Source organism: Macrobrachium nipponense, chromosome 12, assembly GCF_015104395.2.
Source record: "Macrobrachium nipponense isolate FS-2020 chromosome 12, ASM1510439v2, whole genome shotgun sequence".
NCBI lineage: Eukaryota > Metazoa > Arthropoda > Malacostraca > Decapoda > Palaemonidae > Macrobrachium > Macrobrachium nipponense.
This window is the reverse complement of record NC_087205.1, coordinates 4,737,492-4,752,491: the sequence shown is the minus strand read 5'-3', so window position 1 is coordinate 4,752,491 and position 15,000 is coordinate 4,737,492. Positions and strand designations below refer to the sequence as shown.

The 15,000-nt window shown below is 34.3% G+C and overlaps 3 protein-coding genes across 3 annotated transcripts in view; 2 read left to right on the top strand and 1 right to left on the bottom strand.

Moving 5' to 3' along the window:
• The window catches only part of LOC135224310 (glucoside xylosyltransferase 1-like), a 10,430-nt gene extending 5,349 nt beyond the window's left edge, over positions 1 to 5,081 (top strand). Inside the window, exons 2-4 of the mRNA XM_064263177.1 lie at positions 257 to 430; positions 1,196 to 1,357; positions 3,595 to 5,081. Coding sequence (XP_064119247.1) covers positions 257 to 430; positions 1,196 to 1,357; positions 3,595 to 3,768 — 510 coding nt within the window. The 3' untranslated portion in view covers positions 3,769 to 5,081. The remainder of the gene's footprint in view (positions 1 to 256; positions 431 to 1,195; positions 1,358 to 3,594) is intronic.
• LOC135224309 (glucoside xylosyltransferase 2-like) overlaps positions 1 to 15,000 on the top strand; it is a 94,521-nt gene that overhangs the window by 13,180 nt on the left and 66,341 nt on the right. The gene's annotated exons all lie outside the window — the stretch shown is intronic.
• Positions 11,451 to 15,000, bottom strand: part of LOC135224928 (glucoside xylosyltransferase 1-like) — a 15,144-nt gene continuing 11,594 nt past the window's right edge. The window contains exon 8 of the mRNA XM_064264251.1: positions 11,451 to 12,969. Within this exon, the coding sequence (XP_064120321.1) occupies positions 12,796 to 12,969 (174 nt within the window). The 3' untranslated portion in view covers positions 11,451 to 12,795. The remainder of the gene's footprint in view (positions 12,970 to 15,000) is intronic.

The following is a 15,000-nucleotide window of genomic DNA, read 5'->3' as shown; positions in this document are numbered from 1 at the left end:
AACAATTGATGAATGGTAACCAGATACTTGGCACTTCGTAACAATATATATATATATATATATATATATATATATATATATATATATATATATATATATATATATATATATATGGACACACCACACTCACACACAAAACACTTATACATGTGTGTGTGTTATGTTTACAACTAATATTTGAGGCGCTTGTACCACTACCTACTTCAATACATCCAAAACTTGAAACGTTTCCCTCAATCACACGTCATCATTTCAGGGATTTCCTAAATTCGGCTTCTCGGGCCTCAATGCAGGGGTCCTCCTGCTCAACTTGACCCGCCTGAGAAGCTTTCCAGGAGGATGGGTTCCGACGATCAAAAGGACTATCGCCAAGTACAAAGACGCCATAGAGCTTGCAGATCAGGACATCCTCAACATCATTTTTAGTGGGGTAATATGTCTAGCCTGTTGTGCAGCCTTCCCTCTTTCAGGAGTCAGTTCTGCTGCTTCCTTTCCAGGATAAGTTTCAGCTACTTCCTTCCCCCTTTTTCCTCTTTCTTGGAAGTGGGTCTTGGCAAAAATAATACTAAGGAAAGAGAAAGACATAAGTGAGCAGAAGACTCAGTGGGAAGATGACTTTTTCAGTCAGATGACGAAATCAGTTAAAGGTTATACTAGAGATTTAAGGGACTGGCTTAAGATAGGGTCGGCTGGAGGTTGATAAATCAACAAATGGAGCTGGTTTTGAGCATAACATTAGATTCGAATAAACTTTGACTATCTCGGTGCCATTTTTAGTGAGATATGAGGTTCAACATCCTCAACACCACTGTCACTGGGGCAATATGTGTACAGTAGTATGTATGGAATCTCAACGTCTCATAAAAGTATGAGGAAGGAAACCCGTTTTACCTATTAATCACAGTTTTTTTTTCCAATAAATTTTCCAGTACAGGAGGATGTCTTCGACGTTCCGGAAATTAATAAATATTTGTATGACCATCTTGAGTTTCCAACCAGAAATACGTAGTTTAACATAATAAAATGTTTATTCAGCAAATCTAGTCATTAACACAAAAAATCATTCTCCAGCACGTCATTATTTATGTAATCCATGAGATGGAACGTGGCTAAAATGACGAAAAAACTGAAATTTAAAACTGGTTGGGCCTTTTTAAGAACATGTATCGTATTAATGCCCGAATCCTCCACACAGAGGCAGGGAATGTTAGCATATGAAGTCGGTTGTGAATGGAACTACAACAAAGGGGTGTGTACGGTGGACAGGAACAGATGCCCCAATGCCGCTGCTAAAGGGGTTGCCCTCCTCCATGGCATCGCCACTACCTTCGCCAGCAACAACGAACCCAAGATCAGAGTAAGTGGACAGCTACTTTCGGGTATTTACCAAGATCGACTTTCATTCTTAAACGCGTTCCATTAACAAACATATAATCTTTTATGAACTACAATCAAGTTCTGGTGGTCAGTTGGTTTAGATGAAGTATAAAACTGTCCTAATGCTGCTACCATGGGCTTTTTCCCCAGTGAAAACCCGAAAATGTGAAATGATGTAAGAGGCTAAAATAACAGAGACAATTAAGTTTTCCCATTTAGCCTTCTCACTCTCTCTATTTTATTTTCAATCTGACATTCCATGCTGTAAAAGCTTAGAAAAGCGGTACGTCGTCTTCATCTCAACTGAATAGAATGAAACACCCTAAATCAGTGGTTCTTAACCTGGGGGCTTGGCCCCCTAGGTGGGGGGAGCCTCATCATTTTCAGGAGGAGGTGCGAGCCCTAGGGAAAAATGAAAGAAAAAATCCTCTAATTATATTCGTTATCCTCTTAATAAGAGTGAGGAATTAACATTCAGAAGTTTATGAAAAAATGCAAAAGTATCGCCTTATAACGTTACTTTCCTAGACCCTACTGCACAAGCTAGGCTCGCTGGGCTTGACATGTTTTGTAACAATTGACCTCCCTTCCTATCACTCGAACCTCCTCTTTCTCATTTTTTTTTTTTTTTTTCATTTTCCTTTTAAATCTGGGAGCGAAGTTTATTCATGGATGCAAAGGGGCCGTGAAAAAAAGGACCAAGTGTTAGAGGGGGCGTGGTAATAAAAAGGTTAAGAACCACAGCCCTAAATCGTAAATGGCATAAAGAGCAGATTATTTATAATGGTGCTCTAAAGTACATTCTAGGGAAATTTTTCATTCATGTGAAATTTTCATTTCTTTAATCTAATTTTTGTATAATCACCGGCATATACTCGCATGAGCGCGTGTATGTTTATATATATATATACGTATATATATATATATATATATATATATATATATATATATATATATATATATATATATATATATATATATACTGACAAATCTAACAACTGATACAAACGTCCCACTTGACTGTTATTTTTTATTGTTCGTATTGCAAGTTGTGTAAATACGCATCTGATTATTGCCCAAGCATTAAAGAACGAGGCAGTCAGACCTCGTGATCTTTCAATAAAATCTTCCAATCATGCAAGAGCAGCATTTAACGTCCCTTCCAGGAGTGCCTGGATGCTTCCAGTTTGTTTAGGAAACGGAGGCCCGTTATGACCGTTCCAACTGACTACGATGATATTTAACTTTATCATTCAGAGGAGGAGTTTTCAATGGCTTTTATGTAATTTAGATTCCTCCAAGATACATTCAAAGGTGTTTGACCATCGATCATGCCCCACGTATCCTGACATTAAGTAAAGAATGGATATAAAATTAATAATAATTCATTATTAAGTGATACAAAATTCTCCATGAATTAACTGGAATTAAATCCCTTGGTTTAAAGCCTTAAATTTAGGGCTTGTTGTTATTTATTAAAGACCAGACTAAGAAAGGAACGGGCACGGTTTGATGATGAATATAACTGTAATTTCGATATTTATTAATACTTCCTGTTGTTATTTACTAAGTTTAGATTATTGAGTGACATTTACGGTAAATTTTTTTTCCTTTTTCTTTAAAGGTTGAATTATGTTGGTAAAGTTTCCCCTTTGACTCCGACAGTGAAATCAAACGTGTTATGAATTCATCAGTCTGTTTACTGCTTTGTTTGTTTGTCGATAACATGTCTAAAACTTTTACTTTTGGATTTCAATAAAGTTTATGAAAGCTAGCTACGGAGAAAGGAAAAGTTAACAACGTTTTAGAATTTTTAGTCAGACCCCGATGATGGTCCCAGAAATATATATTTTCAAGGTTATTTCCTCCACTGTTATATTATAACTACCCCTTACCATTGCGCCTCACGCAGTGCACGGTAGGCATTATTGGTGCCTCTTTTCCTGAATACCTTCGGCCCCTAGCTGCAACCCTTTCATTCCTTTTACTGTACCTTCATTCATATTCTCTTCCTTCCATCCAATGTCTCCTTACAATTGTTTCATAGTGCAACTGCGAGGTTTTCCTCCTTTACACCTTTCAAAGCTTTCCAATCTCAATTTCCATTTCAACGATCAATGACAACACTGGTCCCACGGCTTATCATTTTGGCCTCAATTCTATATCCCATTTCACCACCCATTCCGCCCTAATAGATTCTCTTTCTATTCTACTGAGGCGGTTTTCGAAGCATGGGAAAAGTACGACCTTCGATCGTCGCCAGGGGAGCTGCTGTCTTTCATGGAGGAGGGACTGCGGAAGGTAAACAGATCTGCAGGAGGATGTGCAACCCACTCCAACATAGACGACATTCTGATGAAAGGACTCAGGAGACACCTGGTGGTGGCTTGACGAAGTTGCTGATGGAAGCATTTAGAGATTTTATCTTTGTGAGATCGTGGTTGTGGATAAACTAGTCTTTGCTGTAATTCAATAGTTTGATCTCACTTCTGAGCAACTGCTCGTCGACATGCATTATGGACATATTAATATGAATATATAAAGAGTTTTGCAACATTTTTCAGATTCCTTAGCTAGCTTAGTTGTAGGATGTCTTAAGTTGTATGTTTATATTCTGCATAACATAATTTTAAATTATATAACGTAGAATGAAAAGAAAGAGAGAGAGAGAGAGAGATTGGCTTTGACCATTCCAAGATAAAGTTGTTTCAGTATCTTGTCATCACCTCTAGATTAAGGGAGCTCGCAGTCTCCGTGTTGTTTTCACAACATGTCAGTCATCTTGCTCGAGGAGTCTCTTTCAATCGAGTCATGTCTTTGTTGAGTAGACTGGTTTCATACGCATACATCTTTGCCGAAACCACATGCAGATTTCACGATTTTTCTGCAAAGTTACGTCATATTAGAAGCTTCTACAAAAGATTGCGTCATCTTTCGCCTGCCCAAAACTTTTTGAACCAGTCACGCTCTTGAAGTGCCCATACAAGGAAGAGAGTTTCATTGCTACTTAGAACCGCATTGCGTTCAGATCTCTCTCCCTCTCTCTCTCTCACTCGCACGGCTTTTTGAGTTCTTATCAACGTAATGTAAAGATTTATACTTAGACATTGGTCACTTGTAAATTTCAGATTTGATATTTCGTAGAGTTATTTAGTATTATTTAGTGCTTTTTGTGGAATCTGAACAGACATTGTACAAGTGTGTAACGACACCTATTTTTGTGAAATTTTGTGAATTTTTGAATTTTTGAATAAGCTGTAGCAGAAAGAAAGAAATTGGTATAGCAAGGTAAAGTGTGTTATATTTTTATTAGTTGCAACTAATAACTAATAGTTACAGTGGATTGGATAAAAATTTAATTAAACTAATATTTACAGTGGTTTGATAAACAATTTACATTTTTACATATTGCAGATTTTTATGGTTTGTGTTTGTTTCATTTGAAGTGCATTTATCCATTTTCTTATTGAAGTGTGTTTTTTTATTCTATATTCTGTGTGATTAGTACTTTTTGCAATTTTGGTATTTTCCACATTTTTCTGGTTTCATTTGCATTCACAATTTAATTAACTTAGTTGTTTTCATTAATTAATCGTCGCACATTTAATTGAATTTAACACTTGTGAATTAATTTCCATTTACTTAGAATTCTTTTCAAGTTTCGTTGTTCTTTAGCACTTGTGAATTAATTTCCAAATTTTAATTATTACCTAACACTCTTGAATTTTGATTGAATTAATTTTCTTGAATTTTGTGATAAATTCAGTTTGATTTAATTTTTCTTAATTAATTCAAGAATTAATTAAACTTTACTTTGTTTTCAAGTAACAGTAATTTTAAGTTTAATAATAAATTTTTGTATTTAAAATTTTTATAAGTGTTTCTTTTCACCAATATTTGTATAATTATGATTAGTGTAAGTAGAAACATAGAGTGGTAATTGATCTGTTTTCCTTCAATTTACTTGAAGTGAGTTTGAACCAGGGAAGTACTTAGAAATCTGAAATCAGGGAAATACTTAGACTTTTAAAGTTGTTGATGGAGTGATGCCCTTTGATTAATTTAATTACTTACAAGATTACCTCACACCTGTTTTGATGAACTTAGTCTGATTTTCTGGAATAGTGGTAAGTTGTTTAAAGGTTCACTGTTGCCTTTAGAGTATTCAGTCATTTAGTACCTGTGAAGAGGGCTCAGGTGTCTGGCTTTTGTGAGGTACTCATTTAATGATTGGTAAGTGTAGTACCCAGATACTTGGCACTTCGTCACAATATGCGTGTGTGTGTGTGTGTGTGTGTGTGTGTGTGTGTGTGTGTATAAGCTATCCATTTATAACTTTTTAGAAAGTGTCATCCTAGTGTCTTACCAAGAAAAGCACAAGGTTGAATTCTGGTCAATTATCCTTGAATAAGACTAATTTCAAAGGTAATGGTTAATTCTGGGCGTCATATTTGAGACTACAAAAATGACATGTGTATAGTTAGTAACAATAATGTATATATATATATATATATATATATATATATATATATATATATATATATATATATATATATATATCTATATAAATACACACACAGTCGACCACCAGTATTCGTGTGGGATGTGTACGACAAACCCCCTCCCCCACAATAATTTAAATCCGCGAATACTTGACACTCCTCTAAAAGTGCTTAGAACTAATTATTTAAATAGTTTTACCACAAAAAGTGCATTTAGTCATGAAAATTATATGAATACAGTAAATAGTGAACTTTCCTCAGTGGAAAATAGTGCCGATAGGCAAATTTTCCATAAATAATTTGCAAATACATAGAGAAATCCGCGAATCAGTGAGTTCGCACATCCAGAACCGTGAATAGGCGGGGATCAACTGTAAATATATATCTATATATATATATATATATATAATATATATATATATATATAATATATATATATATCATATATATATATATATATATATATATATATGTGTGTGTGTGTGTGTGTGTGTGTGCATGTGTGTGTGTGTGTGTATTTCCAAGGTCTAATAATGTTTTGTATCTCACATTGTCCACATGAAGATCGAAAACCTGGTATAAACATATGGGAATAGCACAACTATGGGTTGAATTTGCAGATTGTTAATTTCACTGTAATGACTTACTACGATAGTAGGTTTTTAACCATTATTAATGGTAAATGGAAAAACTTTTAATTTTCCATATTCATTTTTGTGCTTATAGCACCTAATACAAAAGCCAGGTAGAGGCAATTCATATATATGCATAGTATATGTATGATGTGACCAATTGATATGATACTGAAAAGAGTGAATCCACGCGTCTGCATTACTGAAAAAAAAACGTGAATTTCAAAACGAGTTTCATTTACCCCGAGGAAAGAAATGTTCCTAACCATGTCACCAATCCTGTTATAATAATTCAAACAGTTTCTGTACAAAGCCTATATTGCGTTTTAGCAAAATGCATTTGGCATCCAACGTCATGGAAAATAGATATGGCCAATCGATTTAATTTAGCTCCGATGAATATCTGTAAGAATACCTTAGGAGTCTGTTGTAAACAGCAAAGATGTAAAACGACTAATAAGACAATTAATCATATTTTAGATATTTTGAAGGGATTCTTTTCAACTAAGATAGAGGTTAATAGTCGGAGGCCAGTACAATCGGGTAAAGAGCTTCACTGTACGTCCCGAATTCTTGGTTCCTTGGTTCGAGCCCATGAGCCTCCGAATTTCTTATCAACTGAAAAATTCCCCTTCGGTTAACATATATGGAAATATATTAATTACATATATATATATATATATATATATATATATACATACACATACACAAATACATTAATATGTGCGTGTGCGCGTGTGTATGTAAATGCTCTTGTCACTCAATAATATATAATAAACTAGCAAACGCAGTAAGAGAGCATAATTTATCTCGTGAACTGTCTTGGCAGCAATACCCAATGGGTCACAGCACGGTCTAGACACAACAGGTCAGCCAGCGCGCAGCTTTGGGTATGAATCACTAATACTGTGACGTCACGCGCCCTGGTCTCTTGCACGCGGTTAACCAAAACAATAAATATGCTACCCATAGTCGTAAGGTAGACTCCAGGACTTGCTGTTTGTCCATATATCTTTTTATTAGTTCATTCATTCTACCATTGATAATGCCAAGTAACTGCGCAGTATTTGGCTGTTCTAATACACGTGAAAAAACGAAAAACTCCAATATAAAATAACATCGTTTTCCAAAAGAAAAGCCATACAAAGACCAGTGGGTACATGCCTGTTGCAGTGCTGATAGAATTAACGTCGTGTTCTCTGATGTTCCCCATTTAATCAAATTAGTAAGAAATAGTTTATTGACTGGTTGATACCTTAATAATGAGTGTATTTCAGCTTCTGGCATACGAGAAATACTTAGTAAAACCAAAACAGATTATGGGCTTGCATATAAGATCAATGAAATGCATTTAAATGTAACGGGTCAACAAAGACAACGCGTTAAATTAGCAGTGCAACTGGTGTCTACATCGTGTGAATTCAGAAAAATATTTAGGCGAAAGAAGACTGATGAAGTGTCAAAACTGGAATGAAACGTCCGATTTTATTCTTTTAATAACGAATGATTGGCTCGACATCACGAATTCTTCATGCATGTATGGAGAGTTTGGTAAAAGCACTGCTTTTGGTATTGATGTAGAAATACAAGCAAACAAACAAGTAAATTAAATGCTCAAGGCATAATTTTTTCATGTAAATCCACCATTGCTTTATTTAATGTTAAAAGCCTCTCATAGTATTGGCTACCTACTGACACAAAGATTAAATCAATATTGCCTTGAACATTTCTTTGGGTGTATAAGGCCATGGATGGTCACCGTGATCATCCAAATGCACTGAATTTTAAATTCAGGCATAAAAAATTGTTGTTAGGGAAGGAAATGAAGATAATAAGTGAAAAGTGTAATATCACCTCAGGTGAAAAATCCCTTGAATTTCCCAATGAAGGCGAGTTTGTAACAAAAGAAAGGAAGGGAGTTAGCATTAGAAATATGTCTAACACAGGCATGTACCCACTGGTCTTTGTATGGCTTTTCTTTTGGAAAACGATGTTATTTTATATTGGAGTTTTTCGTTTTTTCACGTGTATTAGAACAGCCAAATACTGCGCAGTTACTTGGCATTATCAATGGTAGAATGAATGAACTAATAAAAAGATATATGGACAAACAGCAAGTCCTGGAGTCTACCTTACGACTATGGGTAGCATATTTATTGTTTTGGTTAACCGCGTGCAAGAGACCAGGGCGCGTGACGTCACAGTATTAGTGATTCATACCCAAAGCTGCGCGCTGGCTGACCTGTTGTGTCTAGACCGTGCTGTGACCCATTGGGTATTGCTGCCAAGACAGTTCACGCGATAAATTATGCTCTCTTACTGCGTTTGCTAGTTTATTGTATGTTATTGAGTGACAAGAGCATTTACATACACACGCGCACACGCACATATTAATGTATTTGTGTATGTGTATGTATATATATATATATATATGTACGTATATATATGTATATATTATATACAATATGTACAATAAAAGTCTAACACACCACCGTGATTCATATATACGCATTAAGCTACAAATGTCATTTCATATCTAATTCGCTCTACCTCGGAATTAATATATTTTCGTATATGATAACCGAAGGGGAATTTTTCAGTTGATAAGAAATTCGGAGGCTCATGGGCTCGAACCAAGTAACCAAGAATTCGGGACGTACAGTGAAGCTCTTTACCCGATTGTACTGGCCTCCGACTATTAACCTCTATCTTAGTTGAAAAGAATCCCTTCAAAATATCTAAAATATGATTATTTGTCTTATTAGTCGTTTTACATTTTTGCTGTTTACAACAGACTCCTAAGGTATTCTTACAAGGTATTCATCGGAGCTAAATTAAATCGATTGGCCATATCTATGGTCCATGACGTTGGATGCCAAATGCATTTTGCTTAAACGCAATATAGGCTTTGTACAGATATTGTTTGAATTACTATAATAGGATTGGTGACATGGTTAGGAACATTTCTTTCCCCGGGGTAAATGAAACTCGTTTTGAAATTCCTGTTTTTTTTTCTGTAATGCAGACGCGTGGATTCACTCTTTTCAGTATGAGATCAATTGGTCACATCATACATATGATATGTATATGTATGAATTGCCTCTACCTGGCTTTTGTATTAGGTGCTATAAGCACCAAAATGAATATGGAAAATTAAAAGTTTTTCCATTTACCATTAATAATGGTTAAAAACCTACTATCGTAGTAAGCCATTACATTGAAATTAACAATCTGCAAATTCAACCCATAGTTATGCTATTCCCATATGTTTATACCAGGTTTTCGATCTTCATGTGGACAATGTGAGATACAAAACATTATTAGACCTTGGAAATACACACACACACACACACACACACACACACACACACACATATATATATATATATATCTAATAAAAGGAGCCCATAAAAACACCAAAATGTAGAGAGAAAAGTACTTTTCTCTCTACATTTTGGTGTGTTTTTATGGGCTCCTTTTATTAGATGGAATTCTGTTGTTACAGAACATTTTTACCATCATATATATATATATATATATATATATATATATATATATATATAGATATATATATATATTATGTTATATATAATTATATATATATATATATATATATATTGTATATATATATATATATCTCTATATTATATATATATATATATATATATATATATATATAGTATAATATAATTATATATATCATATATATATATATGTATATATATATATAAATAAATAGATAAATATATAGATATTTGTTATAATATATATATATATATATATATATATATTATATATATACAGTTGATCCCCGCCTATTCACGGTTCTGGATGTGCGGACTCACTGATTTGCGGATTTCTCTATGTATATGCAAATTATTTGTGGAAAATTTGCTTATCGGCACTATTTTCCACTGAGGAAAGTTCACTATTTACTGTATTCATATCATTTTCATGACTAAAAGCACTTTTTGTGATAAAACTATTTAAATAATCAGTTCTAAGCATTTTTTAGAGGAGTGTTAAGTATTCGTGGATTTAGCTTATTGTGGGGGAGGGGGTTTGTCGTACCCTTCCCCCCGTATAGTGGTGGTCGACTGTGTGTGTATATATATGTATATATATATATATATATATATATATATATATATATATATATATATATATATATACATATACATATATTTTAATGTTACTAGCTTTACACATGACATTTTTGTAGTCTCAAATATGAAGCCCAAAATTAACCATTACCTTTGAAATTAGTCTTATTCAAAGATAATTGACCAGAATTCAACCTTGTGCTTTTCTTGGTAAGACACTAGGATGACACTTTCTAAAAAGTTATAAATGGATAGCTTATACACACACACACACACACACACACACACACGCATATTGTGACGAAGTGCCAAGTATCTGGGTACTACACTTACCAATCAGTAAATGAGTACCTCACAAAAGCCAGACACCTGAACCCTCTTCACAGGTACTAAATGACTGAATACTCTAAAGGCAACAGTGAACCCTTAAACAACTTACCAGTATTCCAAAAAATCAGACTAAATTCATCAAAACAGGTGTGAGGTAATCTTGTAAGTAATTAAATTAATCAAAGGGCATCACTCCATCAACAACTTTAAAAGTCTAAGTATTTCCCTGATTTCAGAATTCTAAGTACTTCCCTGGTTCAAACTCACTTCAAGTAAATTGAAGGAAAACAGATCAATTACCACTCTATGTTTCTACTTACACTAATCATAATTATACAAATATTGGTGAAAAGAAACACTTATAAAAATTTTAAATACAAAAATTTATTATTAAACTTAAAATTACTGTTACTTGAAAACAAAGTAAAGTTTAATTAATTCTTGAATTAATTAAGAAAAATTAAATCAAAATGAATTTATCACAAAATTCAAGAAAATTAATTCAATCAAAATTCAAGAGTGTTAGGTAATAATTAAAATTTGGAAATTAATTCACAAGTGCTAAAGAACAACGAAACTTGAAAAGAATTCTAAGTAAATGCAAATTAATTCACAAGTGTTAAATTCAATTAAATGTGCGACGATTAATTAATGAAAACAACTAAGTTAATTAAATTGTGAATGCAAATGAAACCAGAAAAATGTGGAAAATACCAAAATTGCAAAAAGTACTAATCACACAGAATATAGAATAAAAAAACACACTTCAATAAGAAAATGGATAAATGCACTTCAAATGAAACAAACACAAACCATAAAAATCTGCAATATGTAAAAATATAAATTGTTTATCAAACCATTGTAAATATTGGTTTAATTAAATTTTTACCAAGCCACTGTAACTATTAGTTATTAGTTGCAACTAATAAAAATATAACACACTTTACCTTGCTATACCAATTTCTTTCTTTCTGCTGCAGCTTATTCAAAAATTCACCAATTCACAATATTTTACAAAAATAGGTGTCGTTACACACTTGTACAATGTCTGTTCAGATTCCACAAAAAGCACTAAATAATACTAAATAACTCTAAGAAATATCAAATCTGAAATTTACGAGTGACCAATGTCTAAGTATAAATCTTTACATTACGTTGATAAGAACTCAAAAGTGCCGTGCAAGTGAGAGAGAGAGAGGGAGAGAGATCTGAACGCAATGCGGTTCTAAGTAACAATGAAACTCTCTTCCTTGTATGGGTACTTCAAGAGCGTGACTGGTTCAAAAAGTTTTGGGCAGGCGAAAGATGACGCAATCTTTTGTAGAAGCTTCTAATATGACGTAACTTTGCAGAAAAATCGTGAAATCTGCATGTGGTTTCGGCAAAGATGTACGCATATGAAACCAGTCTGCTCAACAAAGACATGACTAGATTGAAAGAGACTCCTCGAGCAAGATGACTGACATGTTGTGAAAACAACACGGAGACTGTGAGATCCCTTAATCTAGAGGTGATGACAAGATACTGAAACAACTTTATCTTGGAATGGTCAAAGCCAATCTCTCTCTCTCTCTCTCTCTCTCTTTCTTTTCATTCTACGTTATATACTTTAAAATTATGTTATGCAGAATATAAACATACAACTTAAGACATCCTACAACTAAGCTAGCTAAGGAATCTGAAAAAAGTTGCAAAACTCTATATATATTCATATTAATATGTCCATAATGCATGTCGACGAGCAGTTGCTCAGAAGTGAGATAAAACTATTGAATTACAGCAAAGACTAGTTTATCCACGACCACGATCTCACAAAGATAAAATCTCTAAATGCTTCCATCAGCAAATTCGTCAAGCCACCACCAGGTGTCTCCTGAGTCCTTTCATCAGAATGTCGTCTATGTTGGAGTGGGTTGCACATCCTCCTGCAGATCTGTTTACCTTCCGCAGTCCCTCCTCCATGAGAGACAGCAGCTCCCCTGGCGACGATCGAAGGTCGTACTTTTCCCATGCTTCGAAAACCGCCTCAGTAGAATAGAAAGAGAATCTATTAGGGCGGAATGGGTAGTGAAATGGGATATAGAATTGAGGCCAAAATGATAAGCCGTGGGACCAGTGTTGTCATTGATCGTTGAAATGGAAATTGAGATTGGAAAGCTTTGAAAGGTGTAAAGGAGGAAAACCTCGCAGTTGCACTATGAAACAATTGTAAGGAGACATTGGATGGAAGGAAGAGAATATGAATGAAGGTACAGTAAAAGGAATGAAAGGGTTGCAGCTAGGGGCCGAAGGCATTCAGGAAAAGAGGCACCAATAATGCCTACCGTGCACTGCGTGAGGCGCACTGGTAAGGGGTAGTTATAATATAACAGTGGAGGAAATAACCTTGAAAATATATATTTCTTGGACCATCATCGGGGTCTGACTAAAAGTTCTAAAACGTTGTTAACTTTTCCTTTCTCCGTAGCTAGCTTTCATAAACTTTATTGAAATCCAAAAGTAAAAGTTTTAGACATGTTATCGAGAAACAAACAAAGCAGTAAACAGACTGATGAATTCATAACACGTTTGATTTCACTGTCGGAGTCAAAGGGGAAACTTTACCAACATAATTCAACCTTTAAAGAAAAAGGAAAAAAAATTTACCGTAAATGTCACTCAATAATCTAAACTTAGTAAATAACAAAAGGAAGTATTAATAAATATCGAAATTACAGTTATATTCATCAACCCATGCCAGTTCCTTTCTTAGTCTGGGCTTTAATAAATAACAACAAGCCCTAAATTTAAGGCTTTCAACCAAGGGATTTAATTCCAGTTAATTCATTGAGAATTTTGTATCGCTTAATAATGATTTATTATTATTTTACTTAATGTCAGGATAAGTGGGGCATGATCGATGGTCAAATACCTTTGAATGTATCTGGCAGGAATCTAAATCACATAAAGCCATTGAAAACTCCTCCTCTGAATGATAAAGTTAAATATCATCGTGGTCAGTTGGAACGGTCATAACGGCCCTCCGTTTCCTATACAAACTGGAAGCATCCAGGCACTCCTGGAAGGGACGTTAAATGCTGCTCTTGCATGATTGGAAGATTTTATTGAAAGATCACGAGGTCTGACCGTCTCGTTCTTTAATGCTTGGGCAATAATCAGATGCGTATTTACACAACTTGTAATACGAAACAATAAAAAATATCAGTCATGCCGGACGTTTCTATCAGTTGTTGCATTTGTCAGTATATATATATATATATATATATATATATATATATATATATATATATATATATGTGTGTGTGTGTGTGTGTGTGTGTGTGTGTTTGTATATATATATATATATATATATATATATTATATATATATATATATATATATATATGTAAACATAAACGCGCTCGTGCGAGTATATGCCAGCGATTATACAAAAATTAGATTAAAGAAATGAAAATTACACATGAATGAAAAATTTCCCAAGAATGTACTTTAGAGCACCATTATAAACAATCTGCTCTTTATGCCATTTACGATTTAGGGCAGTTGTTCTTAACCTTTTTATTACCACGCCCCTCTAACACTTGGTCCTTTCTTTCACGGCCCCTTTGCATCCATGAATAAACTTCCCTCCCAGATTTAAAGGAAAATAAAAAAAATAAATGAGAAAGAGGAGTTTCGAGTGATAGGAAGGGAGGTCAATTGTTACAAAACATGTCAAGCCCAGCGAGCCTAGCTTGAGCAGTAGAGTCTAGGAAAGTAACGTTATAAGGCGATACTTTTGCATTTTTTCATAAACTTCTGAATGTTAATTCCTCACTCTTGTTAAGAGGATAACGAATATAATTAGAGGATTTTTTTTTCATTTTTCCCTAGGGCTCGCACCTCCTCCTGAAAATGATGAGCCCCCGCCCCCCCCACCCCCCCACCCCTAGGGGGCCAAGCCCCCAGGTTAAGAACCACTGATTTAGGGTGTTTCATTCTATTCAGCTGAGGTGAAAGACGACGCACCGCTTTTTTAAGCTTTTACAACATGGAATGTCAGATTAAAAATAAAAT